General features: G+C 36.7%; 2 protein-coding genes across 3 annotated transcripts in view; one reads left to right on the forward strand and one right to left on the reverse strand.

Moving 5' to 3' along the window:
- Positions 1-19,393, forward strand: part of LOC126377433 (protein MTSS 1) — a 225,663-nt gene that overhangs the window by 147,860 nt on the left and 58,410 nt on the right. The window lies entirely within an intron of this gene.
- On the reverse strand, positions 106-14,745 carry LOC126377358 (phenoloxidase-activating enzyme-like). 2 transcript variants are annotated; one of them, XM_050025079.1, is made up of 9 exons: positions 14,585-14,744; positions 6,407-6,457; positions 5,298-5,452; positions 4,421-4,590; positions 3,111-3,280; positions 2,719-2,881; positions 2,102-2,313; positions 1,402-1,556; positions 106-950 (listed from the first exon to the last, which is right to left on the reverse strand). In XM_050025079.1, the coding sequence occupies exons 1-9, from the start codon at positions 14,643-14,645 to the stop codon at positions 693-695; spliced, it is 1,395 nt and encodes a 464-aa protein (XP_049881036.1). In that variant the 5' UTR covers positions 14,646-14,744; the 3' UTR covers positions 106-692. The 2 variants fall into 2 exon arrangements, with proteins under 2 accessions (XP_049881036.1, XP_049881037.1); XM_050025080.1 differs by lacking the exon at positions 6,407-6,457 and having other exon boundaries at positions 14,585-14,745.

Genomic DNA, 19,393 nt, shown 5'->3' on the forward strand with positions numbered 1-19,393 from the left:
TGAACATCAAATTGTCGTTGTAATTTACAATTGTAAGTTTTATTAAACAGGCCCCTGGTCACTGATCCGATAAATTAAGATATAATTTAAAATGAAACCGCATCATAACATGTTAATTTCTTTTTGTTTATTTATTAATCTCATACAAAATTGACTTATCGACTTATTCTACGTATAATTATTAGGTAAAAAAATTACTGATATTCAGATCTTATTCAGTTCGAGATCTGTGGCATCTGTCCTTCATACACGACCTTTTATTTACTTAGTATTTTTATTGACGCGATACAAACACAATATTAGTGCCTGCAATTATTAAAAGAGCAATTACGTTGGGAATACTTTTTAGTTTAAATTTTCATCAGGCGTTTACGTTCATGTACAAAATAATATGGGCAAAATACGCAAAAAAAAAACAACAATTTAGTAGGATTTAAACTAGGACTTAGATCTAAAAACGAACAAAATTAAATCACAATTTTAATTTGGCAACAATCGTCAAAAAGGAAAGTATAAAATATTAATATTAATCTGAGCATTGTTCATGGATCATCATCATTAAGTACTGAAACACATCTTATTAGAGTCTAATTTAATATCAGAGTAATTCCTCTCATGCACATTGATCCTTGTTTACCCTGTACCTTTAGGATTGATGCGTTATACAACCTCACTTAACTATCGGTCTTATTCTAAGGTATGATCTGACTTCTTATCCAGGAATTGTACTCGTGCACCTTAGTATAAACCCCGGGTACGCCCTCAAGACCACAGGCTTTGGGGCCGAAACTGACGATGCCAATGACTTCGAAAATCTTCTCGTTCTGGAACATCAAGGGACCTCCAGAGTCGCCCTTGCAGGAATCCTGGCCCTGTTGTGCGCCTGCGCACAGTTGGCCATTCCAAAGTGGAACGTTGAATTGTGGTCTGCTGTACACTGTTTGGCATTGCTGGAAAGGAAATCGTAATTTTTGTTAAGGCGCGGGAAATGACAATTACTTCAAATCGATAAATAGATTTCATAATAAAAAAATGAGATAAACGCATGGTTAAGAAACTATTCTATAACAGTCTATATACGTCTCAGTGCTGAGAACAGGCCTCCCCTAGGTCAGTACGGATCATACTCCACGCTGTTACACTGCGGGTGTTGTTGGTGGAGATTGAAAACATGAATATCATCAGACCGGTTTATGTAGTTACTACTTTAAGTAATAACCTTGTAAAAATAAGGAGAAGTTCTATTAAACTTGACACGGATTTACTTGTTCCTCGTGCAAATGGATAGTCTACTTGATGATATTAATATGCTTACAATTGCGACGCACAAAAACTTCCGTAGTCAAAGTGGGTGCTAATACCCTATACCTATATTTTTGTTACAAAAATGTCTCTACTTACATCCTTGTCGATCAAAGGCACTTCGACGTGTAGTTTGATGTCACTCTTGCTGACTGTTTCGTTGACAGCTCCCCATCCCGCCACGTACATCTTGAGGGTAGGCGGTGGTGATATTGTGATGTCTCGCTCAGGAAGGCAGATTGGACGAATGAAATCTGGAGTCGACATAAATGGAGATAATTAATTGTTCTAAGAAGTGCTATCTTTCCTAGGGTATAAAAGTCAGTTGAATGAAAGTTATAAAAATAGTCCAAACTGATCAGTCAACCTACGAAAATCTGTCGACAATCTACAAAGTGTAAATTTTGAGTACGATTTCTTGATGCATTTGACCAGATTCCCAGCTCACTTTCTCTTTTTTTGACATTTATTATTCTCTACTGCTTCTGTCTCTTTTCTTACATCTTCTATTTCGTGTTGTCGGACGTGTATATTTTACTTTATAGATTATAAGACTGAGTGACTACTGAACGGTAACGGAAAACATCGTGAAGAAACCCATATTCCCGAGAAATGCATTTCGGAGGTATGTGATCTGTATGACCTGTATTGGGCTGGTTTCCCCTTCGCGGGTTAGAAGGTCAGACAAGCAGTCACTTCTGTCAAATCATCAGGTTATTAGGTAAGCAGACCCCGTGAAAACGGGATAACGCTAGGGAGATGGAGATTATAATTCTGAATTCTTCAAGGTTAAACATACCTGTGTAAGGAGCAGTCTCCCTCAATCTCAACAGTGCTATATCATTCCTCCTCAAACTATTGCTCGGGTTGTACTGTGGATGAGGTATAACCTTCTCAATAGCAATGACTTTCACACCCTCAGTACAATCCATGCCACCTCCAGGAACCTTGACGCAATCTGGTTCGCTCACGTCGTTTGATGTGTCGTATTCTCCTAGACGAACGTGACGGCTGAAACACAGAAATTTCCTTTCTTTGAGTTAAAGTTTTTTCAAAATTTCTTTAAGCCCATTTTCTAATGCACAGTATATTTGTCAGCATTGTCCGTTTTCATAAAATGCTGTGTTAGTATTGACATGTTGGCGTGCTGGAAGACAAATATGTCAAATTGTATTTAAAAATCTCTCAATGGTTGGATACGATCATCCAGGATAAAATCTACCACCGCCACATAAGGTCACTTCTTCGCTTACCATTAGGTGAGATTGTGGTCAAACGCAAACCTATTGAAAACAATCATAGTCTTTTAAAGGATTCAGAACAGTTGAAAAAGAGTTGCTCGTACCATTACCTAGATAAACCTATCTAATTGTTTTTGTAAGGTGGATTTAATGTATATTTGTATTTAATACTCACGGTGTACCAGCTTTGAGCACATCTCCAATGACACAATGTCCCGCAGTCAGCACATATCGACCACTGATCAAAGCACCACCGCAGAGCAGCTTGATCCTGTTACCCTGGACGTATTCGATCACCACCAGCCACGGGTACTTGTCTATGCCAGTCGCGTTACCACCTGGAATTTGTGTGATAAATATTTTTACATGAAATTCAAAAGCGTACTAGCCTAATAGGGCTGAGCACATTAGACTTTTTTGGGGTAGCATTGAAAATATCTTCTATGTGAGACTTGAAGAAGAAAAAAATAGTGCGTCTCGGATCTCGGAAAGATTCTGGTCGTGAGTTTACGTATAAGCAAGTTACTTCAAAGCTAAAATATTTCCATTACGTTGCATGTTACTCACCAACAATCCTGTCATCAGCCAAGATCTGGATGCCACAGCAGCCAGAGTTGTGATTGGGGAGAGCGATGCTGGATGCGCACACGGCGTTAACATTGCCATTATTGTTGTTGTTGTTGAAGTCAGGAGGATTCTGGCCACAGCACACGCTGTATTGGTCTGGGCCTTGACACCTGGTGAAAAGATATGTATTATATTACATAAATAAAATATAGTACAAGTAAGCTTGTCTCCAGTAAGAGATCTGATATGAGGATTATTGATGGAGATTCCATGATCATCTACTAAAGGTCAAGTCTCTTCTAAAATTAACATCTACTTAGCTTTGAATTGTCGCCTCTTTCTGTCTGTCGGTCTTCAAGTAAAAAGGATCAGTTGCTAAGAAACTAATGTGGATATAAATTGCTACAGTTTGCGATTTTTTATCAGTTCAATCAGTTGAAAAATAAAATACAGATGTTGGGTTAAACCAGAAATTCTTTCGAGTCCTACGACATAATTAGGTATTGTCTGAGGGCATCTATGCTTTATTTTATAGATAGTATATAAATCTGTATAATCTGTGAGTAAGATACAAGTTATTAATCATAAGCAAAGCTGACGTCAGTGGAAGTGCTTGTAATGTTAGCGAAATTAATTAATATGTCCTTGATATTCGTACGTACGGCTGGTTTTTCCCTTTTGCATCATAATATCGAAAGGGTAACGAAACGAGTAAAAATAATTGCGTAAGTAATATTAGTGTTTCTGAATGTGGAGGAGGCAAGAGAAGTATGTCAGGATCGAAGCAAATGAAATTCCATAGTCTTTGTTTACCCTGGTGGAAAATATGTAAGTAATGACACAATTTAATGCAATGAATTGGAAAAAAATGCTATTAAAGTTAATTACTGTAGTCATTAAAGAAGTGAAAGTTTTGCTCATAACTGCTGACAATTTGCATCATTTCGTTTTTATATTTAATGGTATTGTATATTGTTATCTAACACAAAGAGTAGAGTTACAAATTAATTGTTCTTATTTTAAGTTGAGTGTGCAGGGACTGAACATCTCAATATCCTATAAGTACAGTTTTTCTTCTCAACAGTGTTTGAGGGCAACACCAATGATGGAAAATTGACTGCGTTGAATGTTTCCTTTGTTCAACATACATATATAAACTATTTCCCACCGGGGACTATCTGACACACTTCTCTTGCTTCATCAATTGTTTCATACACGCCTGTTCAGAGTAGATCTTATTAAACCTTTTTTAAGAACATCTCCAATTCGAGCATCTCCTTATATCAAATTCCTAAACTTCCAAATCTCACCTAGAATTCTGCACAAAAGTGACGATGTGTGGTGCGACTGGTGGCTTGAGCAAATTGGCGAGGTTTGGGCAGGAGTAGAGACTGACGCATTTTCCCTCCTTTCCATCTGCCGTGAAACAGGCATTGGAGGTTGGCTGGGGAGGAGGAGTCACTGCGTCTACACAGCATACCTGAAATATTTAGAAATATCTTTTCACATTATGCTTGATACATACCCTATATGATATTTTTATGCTATTTTGTGTAAGTTTTAAAAAATGGTATTACTGTGGTGACAGCCTTTAACAATAAATCTTTTCTCTCTTCAGGTTCAGTAACCAAAGAAAGAACGTTTTTGAGTGTAATACACAACAATTATGGCGTTCTTCCAACATTCATCCGATGTGTCTGGTTTGCTATAAAGTCGTAAAACTGAATGTCTTTTTAAAATACAAACCCCATTGTTTAACGATTGTCTGGAAATCTCGGTCTTAGGAGGATAATGTGATTGTTAAACCGTATCGTGCTATTCAAATATTTTGGAATGTTTAACATGTTTCTTTTTTTGTTTGTGTTTAAAATTTTGTTGATTCGCCAGTTTTTTATTATCTCACCGTCTGTAGTATCAAATACTGATTTTCCTTATCAAGTAATTATACCTATAGAAACGTGTCTTGGCATTAAGTCCGATGACCCGACAAACGGGCGATTACCTGTGTCATCAAAATTTTCGTTGGGTCGGAGTAGTCTGAGTTTTGAAATCATATTACCTTTAAAATGTTTGGTAAATACGTGAATTCGTTAATCTTCAATTTATAATGATTAGGAGGAAACTGCATTCAAAAGGATCTTCCTTCATTGGGCAGAAAATTCCGTAAAAAAATCATCAAATATGTACCTTAGGAGTCTGTCCTTGGAATCCACATTGTGACTGCCGGAGTATGTTGATGTCCTGTTGCGATTTGTTTGGCTTGTTCACGATCGCAAGCAAGGGATCACACTCGTATAGGGAGATGCATCTCCCTTCGCCGCCGGACGGTGGTCTGCAGGATTCTGAAAATTTGCACACAAATATATTATTTTTGGTATTTTGCCTTGGAAATGATAAGTTGTATCACAAGACCTAGCAGTAAGGCTTATACTATAATACACTCTGTTCTACTTTAGTAAATAAAATATAGCAAAACGTAAATGGCATAAATGCTTACTTCGATTATGTAATGGGAAGATTTCAGGAATTTTGTTCTTTTTCCTGTTACATTTACCTCAGGGTAGCATTATTATAATACACGATATTGTTATGATGTTGTGTTTAAGATTTACATTAAATTATATTTCGGTACTGGTTTATCTCTACTCTGTCTTAGCGGCTAAGAGACAAATGAAAACTGAAACTGCTTAAAACTTAACGCAATTTAACCTCATAATAAAATTGTATAGTACTATTACGACATCAGACAACTTTAAAATTCAATGAATTAAATAAAGATATTATAAAAGGCATGCAGTGCTCTTCAAATAGTTTGTGCTGACCGCAAACAACCAAGATAGTGCTTTTCTAGTTCCGGTGCTACAAAGGTGCAGTTTTGGTGCAATAATGAAATAACTCCCAAATAAATACAAACATGTTAAAAAATAATACTCAAGTGCTCATTTTTAACAATATTGTAGAAAATGGTACAAATCATTCCTAAGAACACGCAATAGTCTTAAATATATATTTTCAATATTCGACTACAACAGTTGAATAAAGGGAAATAGTTTATTGTAATTTTCAAGTATGGCGGAGTATTAAATATATGCTATTGTTATCATTTATTGCGGTAAATAGATGCAATTAATATATTAGCCAACTCATTGCCTTGCGTACTCAATATTCCTGATGCTAATTTAAGGTGATTTAACGCCATATTTGTTAATTTGTGGTTTTATTGACACTTAGAAATGATTCACAAAACGATTGCGTTAATATTTTTTTCCATTCACAAGCATTCAACGTGCATTTACCGTCGTTGTATCCATCGATGGAGTTGGTAAATGTTACGCTACCACTGTCACCTATAAAGAGATTTTAGCTACTTTATTATTTTGCTATGCAGTTATATATATATATATATATTTTTAAATATATATTGTAGGGTCGCGTGTGACCACACCTCTAGCCTTGAAAACTCCAAAAATGGCTGTATCTTTTGATTGCTTTGATTTAGTACCCTATCGTTTTATCAGCTTCAAGAGTCTGCAGATAAAGGTATAAGATGTGAATTTCAACTTGATACTTCTACGTATTAACGAGAAAAAGTATATCCTATAAGAGTTCCGTTTTTCCTTTTGAAGTTCGGAATCCTACAACTCACCGAAGTGTTGTTTTACACTCATATTTTGGTTGTCTTTAGAATATTCGGTTTGATATATTATATTCGTTTGGTTACTACGAGTAATCCCCTTATTGTGTCTCTGTTCATATTAATAGAGTTTTTACAGATTCGAATATTACAGTACTTATTGCTGTAGAGCCGCCAATTGTGCTGTAATCTTTCTTGTGTATGGCTTTTTTAAAGTTTCGTGTTGTGTTTGTAGTTTGTAGTGTAGTAGTTTTAGGCGAATGAGATGTTCGTTATGTCAAAAATGAAATGAATTTGAAAGAATATTTGAATTTATTTCAATATTATATATGTTTGTGTTCATGTATCTTTGAATATTTATAACTAATCGTTTAAGTACTATTTTTAATGTTAATAATATAAGACAACGTTTACCTACGCAACCTAGATTTTTTTTCATCTCAGCCTTGTCTTAATTGGCGACGCTTGGGACTTCCCAAATTCATTATTTGATTCATGCTTCTTTGTCATCTAGTCTATACTATCATCATCATCAGCCGTATGACGCCCACGCCCAGTCTATACTATATTTAGACCCATTACCAGAATGCTATTATTCCTCTACGTCTGACAAGACTCCATAGCAACCAATTAATACTATTTATATTTTATGTCTTTATATAACATTTGTGTTATTCATTATTCTGCCATTTAAAACTTTCAAAGAATCTTTAGTAAACATTGAAAGAGATTTTCCTTATGTTAAGGTAGCAACGTGTCGCTTGGAATTTTATAATAAACTAGTTTTTGATGTTGACCAAGACTATGTAGGCGCCAATTCCAGTAGACGCCATCAAATTTTTTTGTATCCGCCAGTTTCCTTTTCAAAGGATAATAACATGACAGGTATTTTTGAAAATAAAATTAGGAGGTGTCTGAAGGAATATTGGCCACTATTATCTTATAAGATTCCAGATTCAAATAATTCGAGTATGCTAATACCAACGAATGCTCTAATGGTAGATTGGGAGCGAGTAAAAAACATAAAAAAACGTTTAGCTGCTTGTCTTCCCAGGCAGGTAGTGAATCCGACTGAAGGATTGTATTTTCTAGCTCTTCTACGACAATTGCTATGTTCGGTACGCCGATCCTTGTCACTATAAGCTTCATCATATTCATCTTAGGTCTTCGTATCAACAGTGGCTGCAAGTTGTCTTTGATAACTTGTATCTTTGCCACCCTTTTAGGGATTTATGTCTTTCAGTGTGCTCAAACAATTTTACGCTAGAATATATGAAAGCTACCAATGATGTTATATTCGTAGCGGTATTTTTAAGCGGATGCTATTTAGTTTAACGTCGCAACGCTGATATTCCAGACATAATAGTTAAAAGATTTTAAAAGAACATTCGGTCTTACGACTTTAAGATGTGCGACACGAAAATAATACAGTGTTAATTATATTAATCATTATTATCATTTTGACATGGGCCATCCATGCCAATGACTAGGTATACTAAAAGACGTCATATTTTCGAAAGAAATATTTTCCTTAAAATTTTATCGGCCATAACGTCACATGTTATGATATGCGACTATGCGGCTCTTAATCGAAATACTTGTTTCAATTATTATAAAATTACATCCTGTTGGCTCACGTGTTCTTAATTGCCATTAAATTGGTCCGAAATTGAACAATTAACAACAGTCTCTGTAAACTAGTCATTCTCAAACAACTTACTGTGTAAATATGACTTTTATACATACATATATAAAATTATAAACTCACGCCTATTTCCCACCAAGGTAAACAGAGACTATGTAATTCCATTTGCTTCGATCCTGACACACTTCTCTTGCTTCCTCCACATTCATCAATCGTTTCATACACGCACGGCGGTTCAGAGTAGACTGTACCGAACCCTTTCTAAGGACATCTCCAATTTGGTCAATGTACGTCCTTCTAGGTCTTCCTCTGCCAGCCCTACCACCAACCTTCGCTTTATATACTACTATGACTTTTATATTATTGTACACCTTTTTTGGCTTTAAAATAGGCCTTTGGTGGCTGTTTGAGTAGGTCCATACCACATCAATTATACACAAAAATCACTTAATTGGTTTTGAATTAGCTTACTATACCTTCATTAGGCATAAGAGATAAGCCAGCGAAGACACATTCAGGTGTTTCTTTTTAGAATATTGCTTTATTCACCAAGTATTTACTAAGTTTTTTGTGCTTCCATAGAACCTTTGTGGTAGTGGTGTTTCATACCCGGACAGCTCTCAACCCAACTTACATAGCTTACATTGCTCATGTGTTGTATACAACTGCAGTGCAAATAAGCATTTAATTCTAAGTAGATAGATTTCATTGCGAACTTTTTATGAACTAGGTTATCCGAACTATTGCCTGGCGTGACTTTCATCTTGCCCGTTGCTGACTTAATTTTTTTTTTGCCACTCTTATGGTCGACTGCGCAACGCTCCTAGGACTAGGCAACCCAGTTTTTTTTGGATTTCTTGATAGCCGTTATCAACTTGACCAGGTTTCCAGGTGTTATCCGTTGATGTAAATTTCAGCAAAAAATTACACAATTGCCTCCTATACAAAACGCTCCAGGATTAGGTGAAGCAATCCTATTTTTTAGAAAGCCTATTCAAATAGTGACAACTATAAACTGGTCACCGTGGTAGTCGATTTTCTTTTTTATTTACTTTTAGGAAGATTAACAGCTGAATAGTACAGTAAATAAAATCACTAGTATCTATATGCTAATTACAAATCTCCACCCATACGATGATGATGATGACGACGATGATGACGTAGGGTTTGCTACGTTCTGCTCTCCTACTATTTTAGGTACTTGAATTTTGCACTGTGCGGTGTACAGTTTATTGCATTTTAAAATTATTATTTTCCGGCGTCCCCGTTTTTTAATTTTTTCCTATTCCATTGTGCAGTGGTATTTTGGTGTTTACAATGTGTTCTATTATTGCTTAGATTGTTGGATTTCTGTGCAATTTAGTGCTCAAAAATAATATAGTACGGAAGTACCTCTATAGTGATTCGCCGCGTCATGGCGATATCGAAGACGATTCATGATGTACTGCCGCACATTGTATTTCGAATTATGAATCCTGCAAGCTGATAGGTCGATCATTATCAGTTTGTAGTACACACATATAGAATCTCACGCGTAAGCAGAGACTATGGAATTCAGCTTCGATCCTGACATACTTCTCTTGTTTCCTTCACATTCATTATCCGTTTCATACACGCACGCCGGTTCAGAGTAGATCGTACTGAATTCTAAAGACATCTCCAATTTGGTCAATGTACGTCCTTCTAGGTCTTCCTCTGCCAACCCTACCACCAACCGCGTATATTTCTAAGGGCTAGGAGGAGTTTTACCTCCTGTGATGTTTATCTCCTTACATGATAGTCGATATTTGATTTTTTACCCTGCAGGTTATAATGCACAAGACGACCTTTTAATATACTATCGCGGAGCTCCGTGCGTCGTAAAGTTTGCGGACGAGTGGAGTGCAAAGTTGAAGTATGAACTCATACTGGTATGGCGCGCGTTTCGCGCTCACTTGGTCCTTCGTACTTAGTTCATCTTACGATGGCTGTACGTTCTATATTTGTTTGTTACTAATATAATTTCTCATTATGATTTGATGTAACTATAACAGTTTCTTAGGTATGGTCATTATTATTATGAAACTCATTTGTAGCAATTAACTTATCTGAATCGTCCAATTAATTATCTGATGCGCGTGTACGATTATGTCATTGTGTAGTGTCTGCGTAAAACGAGGTTGTTTGTATGAAGTGTCCGGGGTGAGACTATATTCTATTCAAAATTCAATTTGATCTTCTTCTTATCGTGTGGGTTGTGAGGTGGAATACCAACCTCCTCAACCCTGTTGTCAAGGTTATTACTGAGCCGCCATAGGCCCCTGACATGGCTCATGGCTGTATACTTACATCAGTAAGTAGCAACCGGAATCAACGGCTTAATGTGCCTTCCGAAGCACGGATCATCTTACTTTTTGGATAATCAGGTGATCACCCTGTTATGTCCTCACCAAACTAGGGATCACAAAGTGATTTTTGTGATATGTCCCCACCGGGATTCGAACCCGGGACCTCCGGATCGTGAGCTCAACGCTCAACCACTGGACCACGGAGGCCGTTTTAATAAACTAATCTCAGCTTTGAGACTGTTCTTGTCACACTTAGTGACATTTCGGTTTCACTTGTTTTGATAGGTAGGTACTTTATATGTAACTTGTGTAAATTGTACGCAACTGTGTTGGATATTTGCCCGTAGGTATATCTCAGTCTGTTTACAAATATTTACAAATAGAATTCTTGGTAGAAAATACGCGAGGTGATTACTAAGAAAAGTTTTATAGGCGGTAGTTTTATAGAGGTAGGCTGCGTTTCCATTGACGCGGAGCTGTGTGGAGATGAGCGGAGACCGTGGGAAAGAGATAGACAGAGCGTCTTCGTTTTTCGCTCTCTCGAACGCTGTGATTGGTCAAATCCGCACATCTCCGCTCTTCTCCGCCCATCTCCGCATCAGTGGAAACCCGGCCGTAGTGTGGCCCAGAAGCGGGTGTACTGTTGCAGAAATGAATATGATACTATACGGAAGGAATGTACCAACAATGTACCTGAATATACCTTCAGTGAACTTCAATGTACCTTCATGAAACGGGTGCTATTTGAGAAATTTTCGGAATGATAATGCGAGGCTGCGTTCATCGAAAACAATATAGATGGCGCTGTACAGATTTTCCATTGTTTAACCTTCTAATTTCATGAATAACGGACATATCCGTATTTTATCTTTGTTTTTGGTATACGATAATGGAAGATATAATTGTGCCTGGCAAAAAAACTCTTTTTATTACACCCAGGCACAATTACATCTTCCACCTATTATTTTTCTGATCAAAATAAAGAGAAGCAATATAGGTAGCAAAATAATTATGAGATTATACGAACTTACCTGTAAGTGAAGTTCTATCTCAATTATACGAAGCTCCTTGTTCGAGAGGACTACATGTAAATACTTCTCGAACAAGGAGCGAGTATAATTCTATACGTAATGTGATCCAAATATATAAGCAACATTTTTTTTATTAATACTTCTGCTATTACAGTGTATTTTGGAATAAATATGTATCCTAGTAATGAGAAAATAGGTAATTACCACGTTGAAGGTGTACAAACGCTATTTACATTGTTTTTGGTGAATGTAGCCTGGAAAGTTCCTCAGTAACGAGGTAATTAACAAAACAATCTTATTGTAAGAGTGCTTATATTCTGGAGTTGGAGCGAATACAAAACATAGATCGTGTTCAGCTGCATATCTTCCTGGGTATGTCGGGAAAACCGTCTTGGGGTTGCTTGTGTTGTGGTTAATTAATACGAAACTTGATGAACGGGACTAACGTCAAAACCGCTGTCGTAGCGTGTCGCTAGTTTAGTAAGACGGCTTCTGTAGTCCAGTGGCGCAACCACTGGACTCACGATCCGGAGGCCCCGGGTTCGAATCCCGGTGTGGAGATATCACAAAAATCACTTTGTGATCCCTACTTTGGTTAGGACATTACAGGCTGATCACCTGATTGTCCGAAAGTAAGATGATCCGTGCTTCGGTAGGCACGTTAAGCCGTTGGTTCCGGTTACTACTTACTGATGTAAGTATGTAGTCGTTACATGTGCCATGTCAGGGGCCTTTGGCGGCTCAGTAATAACACTGATACCAGGTTGATGAGGTTAGTATTCCACCTTACAACCCACACGATAAGAAGAAGAGAATATTAATATTCAAAAAAATAATAATCAATTGTGATATCAGTTTCCTGCAATTTCTTCCAGGCAACCTTTGGGAGAAATAGCTGCATGAGCAATAAGGTCGCCTGTTGTGCATTTCTGTACCTGTTGTCCTTATTTCTGGATCTTGTGTCCATTGTGCTCAATAAAGTATTTTATCTATCTATTAATATACTTTATTATGTCAAAATTAAGTACATTAGAGGAGCTCGGTGGCGCAGCGGTAAACGCGCTCGGTCTGCGATTGTTGAAGTTAAGCAACTTTCGCAAAGGCCGGTCATAGGATGGGTGACCACAAAAAAAAAGTTTTCATCTCGAGCTCCTCCATGCTTTGGAAGGCATGTTAAGCCGTTTGTCCCGGCTACATTAGCAGTCGTTAATAACCATCAATCCGCTCTGGGCCCGCGTGATGGTTTAAGGCCCGTTCTCCCTATCCATCCATAGGGAAGGCCCGTGCCCCAGCAGTGGGGACGTTAATGAGCTGATGATGATGATGTCAAAATTATGTTTTTAAATACAATACTGTTTACATTTGATTAAAGGACTAGGCATATCATTCAGAAGTACAACATGAAACCACAAATGTTTTTATCTCGATTTGTGACACCGCTTACCCCGGAAAGATGAAACATTTATCGACGTATGTAGTACATTAGATTTATCAATCGAGCCAACAGCAGTTTTGGGGTCAAAACATCATCATTAATTATATCGATATCCTTACTTTAGATTTATTGTAGTTTGCGACAAATTACCAGTTTACATTCATTCATGGATCTACATTATACTAATTTGTTGCAATAATTGTTATCAATAATACTACATTAAGAATTTAATAATAATAATATTAAAACACATAATGGCCCCGATTCCTGCAGACACCGCCTAATTTTATTTTAAGTTATATCCGTCATTTTCATATCCGTCGAAAAGGAAAGGGACGGATGATTCACAAATCTTAATTTTAGGAAGAATGAGTAAATGAATGTGTCGGGTTATTGACTGATGTAAAATTTTTAGACGGTTGGTTTAGATTTGTGCTTAAAATTGACGTGTGTTCCATAAATTTTATGCTTGTCGATTACCCGTCCCTTTCCTTTTCGGCGGATAAGAAAATGACAGATATAACTTAAAATAAAATTAAATGGTATTTACAGGAATTAGCACCAATATCGGGTTCTTACCGCGTTAAAATCAGGGATGTGAGTGTTGAAATATCGGGAGTCTCATATACCTGATTTTAACGCGGTAAGGACCCGGTAATAATGTGTTTTAATAATGATAATAACCGTGTAAACCTCAAACAATGAATAATAATATTGTCAGTCATTTTCCTTATAAAATAATAAATATGTAAAACACAGTTTATTTTTGCGATTGACATTTAATATATTATTATTATATTTGTTATTTTTTGTCTGTTTATTTTATTTATTTTTAATGAAAACGGGTTTGTGTTTGATCACAATATCCCTGAATCGTAAAACGATATGGTGTGCCTAAGGTGGAACACGCTTACCTACTTTTTTCTTCGTTTTAGTATTTTTTTGTGGTTTTTCCTATGTAAAACGTTTGTGCTGGCAAGAACAAAGTACAAATTTCAAATGAGTTGAACACGATTTGTTTTGTATATGATATCTTTTTCTGACAATAAAAATGTTATTCCTTTTTATAAAAAAACGCCCTTAATCCCTAATGGGGTGGGCAATTCCACAAGTAATCAAATACAAAACCACAAAAAGACTAAAAACACCAAAAAAAAAAACAATAAATCGAAAAGTAGAAAATAAGTATCTAGACAAACTAGTTTTGTGACAACTTCCATGCAAATTGATAAGCATCGGATTTCAAAAAATATAAAGCCCACATCACATTAGGTCGCCTTTTAAAACCTGATCACACCTAGAAGAACACTTTTAAAACAAAACAACACTAAAAAACGGTCTCAAGGTTGAACAGAATCGAAATCTGCCTTCGTTTTTATTTTAAACAGGATAGGAAACTCACGTCCGTTTACGATGCAGAGGTACGTTGCCACAAGCGCAGATATGAGCATAAACTGAACCATTTTATAACTTGAAACTATTTTATTTATCACAGCATTATAGTCTTTGAACACTGCACACGTCCGTGTCGGCTTGAGCTTGAGATGAGTCTGTATCGGCCGGTCGGTTTTCGCGACGTCAGAGTCGTAGGACACATTACGTATACTATACAACCAGTGTGCTAAGTAAGATTACAACTTACCGCTTAGCATCATGAAGTTTACGTCAGCTCAGCGCTCTCCATTTTTCCGGTTTAGTAGTTTATTGTTTATATAGTAGTAAATAGTTAATTGTGTAAACTTTCAACTGTTTGAAGATAGTAGTTAAACAAAAGCTTTACAAAAAACGTTAGATGATATGAATGCATGGGATTAACTGTCTGAGAACTGATATTAGGCAGCTAAATTACTGAATTGTGTAAAATATTGTTTTTTTTTTAAAGAACGTGTATGGCCCTGCGCCGAGGTTTTTCTTGTAGCTCCTTTTCCCCGGCTATACAGGTTGTGAGAAGCTGCAGTAGTTTTAGGCGGATGAGACATTCGTTATGTAAAAATTGACGATTCAAAGTGTAACTATGTTACCTACTGAATAAAGATATTTTTGAATTTTGAAAGCCTTTTGCGGAAAATCTACAATAACTCACGGCAAGAAAAAGTCAGTGTAAAAACTAGATATCGTGCCTTATAAAAACCACGTACGCGCCTTTTTGAAAATCACATTCGCATGTCTTCTCTTTTATCGTGTGGGTTGTGAGGTGAATTACCAACCTCATCAACCCTGGTGTCAGGGTTATTATTGAGCCGCCAAAGGCCCCTGACATGGCTCATGTAACGTGTAGTAACCGGGACCAACGGCTTAACGTGGACAATCAGGTAATCAGCCTGTAATGTCCTAACCAAACTAGGGATCACAAAGTGATTTTTGTGATATGTCCCCACCGGGATTCGAACCCGGGACCTCCGGATCGTGAGCACAACGCTCAACCATTGGACCACGGAAGCCGTAACATTCGCATGTGATTTTTGTTAACAGAACACCGCAATAGACACGCTAGTTTCAATTCAGGGAAATAATGTGTTCCAAAATGAAATTAATTGAATGAAAATGTGATTTTGTTGAAGAAAATCGTAACAGAATGTGATTTTTCATAAACGCCGTTTCGTGGTTTTTGCTATAAGCCAACGATATTGGACTTTGTATTAATTCTATGATAAAAACTGGCACTATCTATCCCGATCACTGATTATGTCAGTTAATATGTGGAAAAAACAAACCAAACAAAGACTTGGCTTTAAGGTCGTGTGACTAGCCCATTAAATTCCAAAAAAAAAGACTAAACGAGTATTGAGCTTGTGTGCGTTTCAAGTTGCAATACTGTCAGCGTATTTATCTGTTTCTTTTTTGAAGACCGGTATGACGGGTCTCGTCCATTAGTTGCGAGCCCCGCAGTGTAGTTAAATTAGCAAGTAAACTATTATGAGAAAATGGGATTTCTATAAGATACAAGATTTCTGAGATAATGGTTGTTTTTGTCTTTTATGTGTCAGAGTTGTTTTTAAGTAGTAGTTGTCTTGTCTAGAAGACAAGTGAGGTAACTTGATTTGTAAATGAATTAGAAAGAACAGTGTTAGCGACATCGTAACGAATACTGAGGGGGATGATTCTGACCATGATTCTGAGTTGATATCAAGCGGAATTTCTTGTCAGAAAATTCATGGAAAATTTTGTGTTTTATAAAATTATTTTCAGTTCCATAGTTTTGTGACGACCGGAAAATTCCTCCTGGTATCAACTCAGAATCATGGTCTGAATCATCCCTCAAAGTTTTCGTTACGATGACACTAACATGATGGGCCGCACTATCATATTTGACATTTAATGAGACTTACGGTTTAATTTGTCAAAAAGTTCATGTGACATGGTTTCAAAGTGTATACATATTAGTGCTCGTGACCGTACTATGTATTTAGAATGTAGGTTACATAATTCATTCATTACGTTATTAAAATTTATTAACTGACCTCACTACTCTGTGGTCACTTGTCAGTCTATTAACATTTTTGTATGACTACATTGCATTATGCTAATGTATTAAGGTTGATTTTCCTTGAAAAAAATACAAATTATTACGTATTTATCGGGGTTTCCCATACTAAAGGTGACTCGCTACTGGTTCCATGGTGTTTTAAAGACACAAAGTCCTTTCGATTGTCAACCTTGTTAAGATAAAAACACGTCTGCTAATTTCTTCCGGGGTAGATGGTTGTTTACCCTCGCGTTCGTAAGACGCTATTATCTTTAGTTCCTTAACAAATATTAGGTATATTAATGGCATTGGGTCAAATTATAATCTGTGCTTTGATAATTATGACAATCAGTTAGTTTCTACAGATACAACGAAATCGGTCCTATGTGTTGTATGTTCGTATTAATATCAAGTACACCAATGCAAGTATTTTACAAAAATATATGAGAAAATATTGCGAAAGCGGTAAATAAAATGAAAGTTAGAATATAATAGAAAAAGTCTATCATAAAAGGACGCCACACACAAAAAAAAAACAACAACATCATATCAAATTTCCACCAAAACAATTACAAAAAAGCAAGACGGATGTTTGTCGAAATGACCATAAGATGGTGGTGGACGTCCTGGGATAAAAGGGCCTCACTCAGCACAAGTCGCGGTGTGAACCACGACGCTGATATTATGTGGACCCTGTGTTGGGTGACGCTCGAACATCGTATTCCATAAACATGTGTTAATGGTGTATATATTCAAATTCAATTCAAAAATGTACATTATAATATATGTATACCAAATTATTTTAATAGAATTAGAGTGTACATAGACAAATATTATCGCAAAGATGATGAAGTTGATGGTAGGGTTGGCAAAGAGACATTGAGCAAATTGGAGATATTAGGAGATTGATGAATGTGGAGGAAGCAAGAGATGTGTGAGGATCGAAGCAAATGGAATTCTATAGTCTCTGCTTACCCTGGTGGGAAATAGGCGTAAGTTTATGTATGTGTAAAAATAAATCTATGTACCTATAAATCCTGAAAGCGAAAGGTCAGGTCAGGCGTTTGTCCATCTTTCACGGCGAAACGGAGCGACGAATTGACGTGATTTTTGACCGGAATGGAGGAGGCCCATACCCAACAGTGGGATGATGCGGGCTGACTGATGGTGATGATAAATGTGAAAAAACCGGTGACAAAGACTTATCTGTTTTCCGTGAAACGCGAATTAAAACGCTAACGAGTTTAGAATACGTTTCTTTATAACAGAACTTGATGCTGTAAGTGGCAACGAACTTGTTAAACAGCAAGTAATAATTAATAGGTCTAGGTATTACAAACAACATAACATAAGTTCACGTCTATATCCCAAACAGGTTAGTCAGAGGTAAGATGAATAATTCAAAGTTTTTAATTTTCATGTATTATTGTTATAAAGAAACATGATTTTTCGCGAATATAAAACAGAAAGCACGCCTTCAGCTTTTTATAACATAACATAGTATCACGCCTGTTTCGCCGAAGGGAGTAGGCAGAGGTGCATAGTATGTACGGTCACGAGCGTTGATATTTGTATACACTTTGGTACCATGTCATATTAACTATTTTGACAAATTGAACTGTAAGTCTCACTAAATGTCAAATATGTTAGTGCGACAGAGTCCTAAAGTGGGTACATTATATTGCTCATGACTGTACACCCACTGCTCGCCAGCTGTGTTAATGCTTCTTAACAGGGCTTATAGCCATTTCTGGAAACCAAGTGATATCCATTATCTATGAACGAAACATGACGTCGAGTTCAGTGGCTTAGAATATGAGCAGGCATTCGAACCTGTAACATTAGTAGATTCTGCGTTCACCAAACAGAGTTTTAGCTGCTCATCTTCGCCGGCATGTCGTAAAATCCGACATAGGGATTGGTTTTTTATTGACACTATACGTAAGTATGCGCGGGCAATGGGCTGATTCACATACCATACTGTACCAAATATCTATACAGGCTTGCCCAGAAGTTCAGGTTCAAAATGAAAAATTAGATAGAGGGGCTCATTAGCTACCAGACACTCCTAACTACCGAGCACCCTTAACAAAACGTTAGAAAGAAGCAGCTACATTGTATGAGAATGTCAAATTTTCCTTCAAATCTGTCTGTTTTGCAATCTTTGAGGGCTAATTACTTAGTTTTATGCCCTTATTAAGGGTACTTTTTTTGGATATTTCTAAAAGCCTATTAAATGGAGCAGTTTTAAGAAATACTTTCAGGGTCCATGACAATCTCATTCTTCGGCGAAGTATTAACAACTGTAACAATTTTGGTCGAATTCTCACTTTGACTTCCGATAACTTTTTTTTTTATCTTTGATTTGACTTTGATTTATCTTTGATTGAGCGGTACACAGCCTTAGGCATAGTTGTGAAGTAAAATAAAGGGATAGCGACAAAATGATTATTTCTGAAGTAAGGTAGAAAATCTAGAAAAAGGTACAAAATGGGTCATATCTCCTAAACCGTAAATAATTGCTGAACATACATGGGAGTGTTTCTGGTAGCTAATGAGCCCCTCTATCTAATTTTTCATTTTGAACCTGAACTTCTGGGCCACCCTGTATATCTTAATATTGCATAAATCATATCAAAAGTGGCTGTAAATTATCTTCTGATTGCTTATGCCTCTGTTCAGTGTGATTACGGACACTACGAAGACCAATCGACCAGTTTTATTTACCTGTGTATTATTATAAGC

This window comes from Pectinophora gossypiella, chromosome 23 (genome assembly GCF_024362695.1).
Source record: "Pectinophora gossypiella chromosome 23, ilPecGoss1.1, whole genome shotgun sequence".
In the NCBI taxonomy this organism is placed as follows: domain Eukaryota; kingdom Metazoa; phylum Arthropoda; class Insecta; order Lepidoptera; family Gelechiidae; genus Pectinophora; species Pectinophora gossypiella.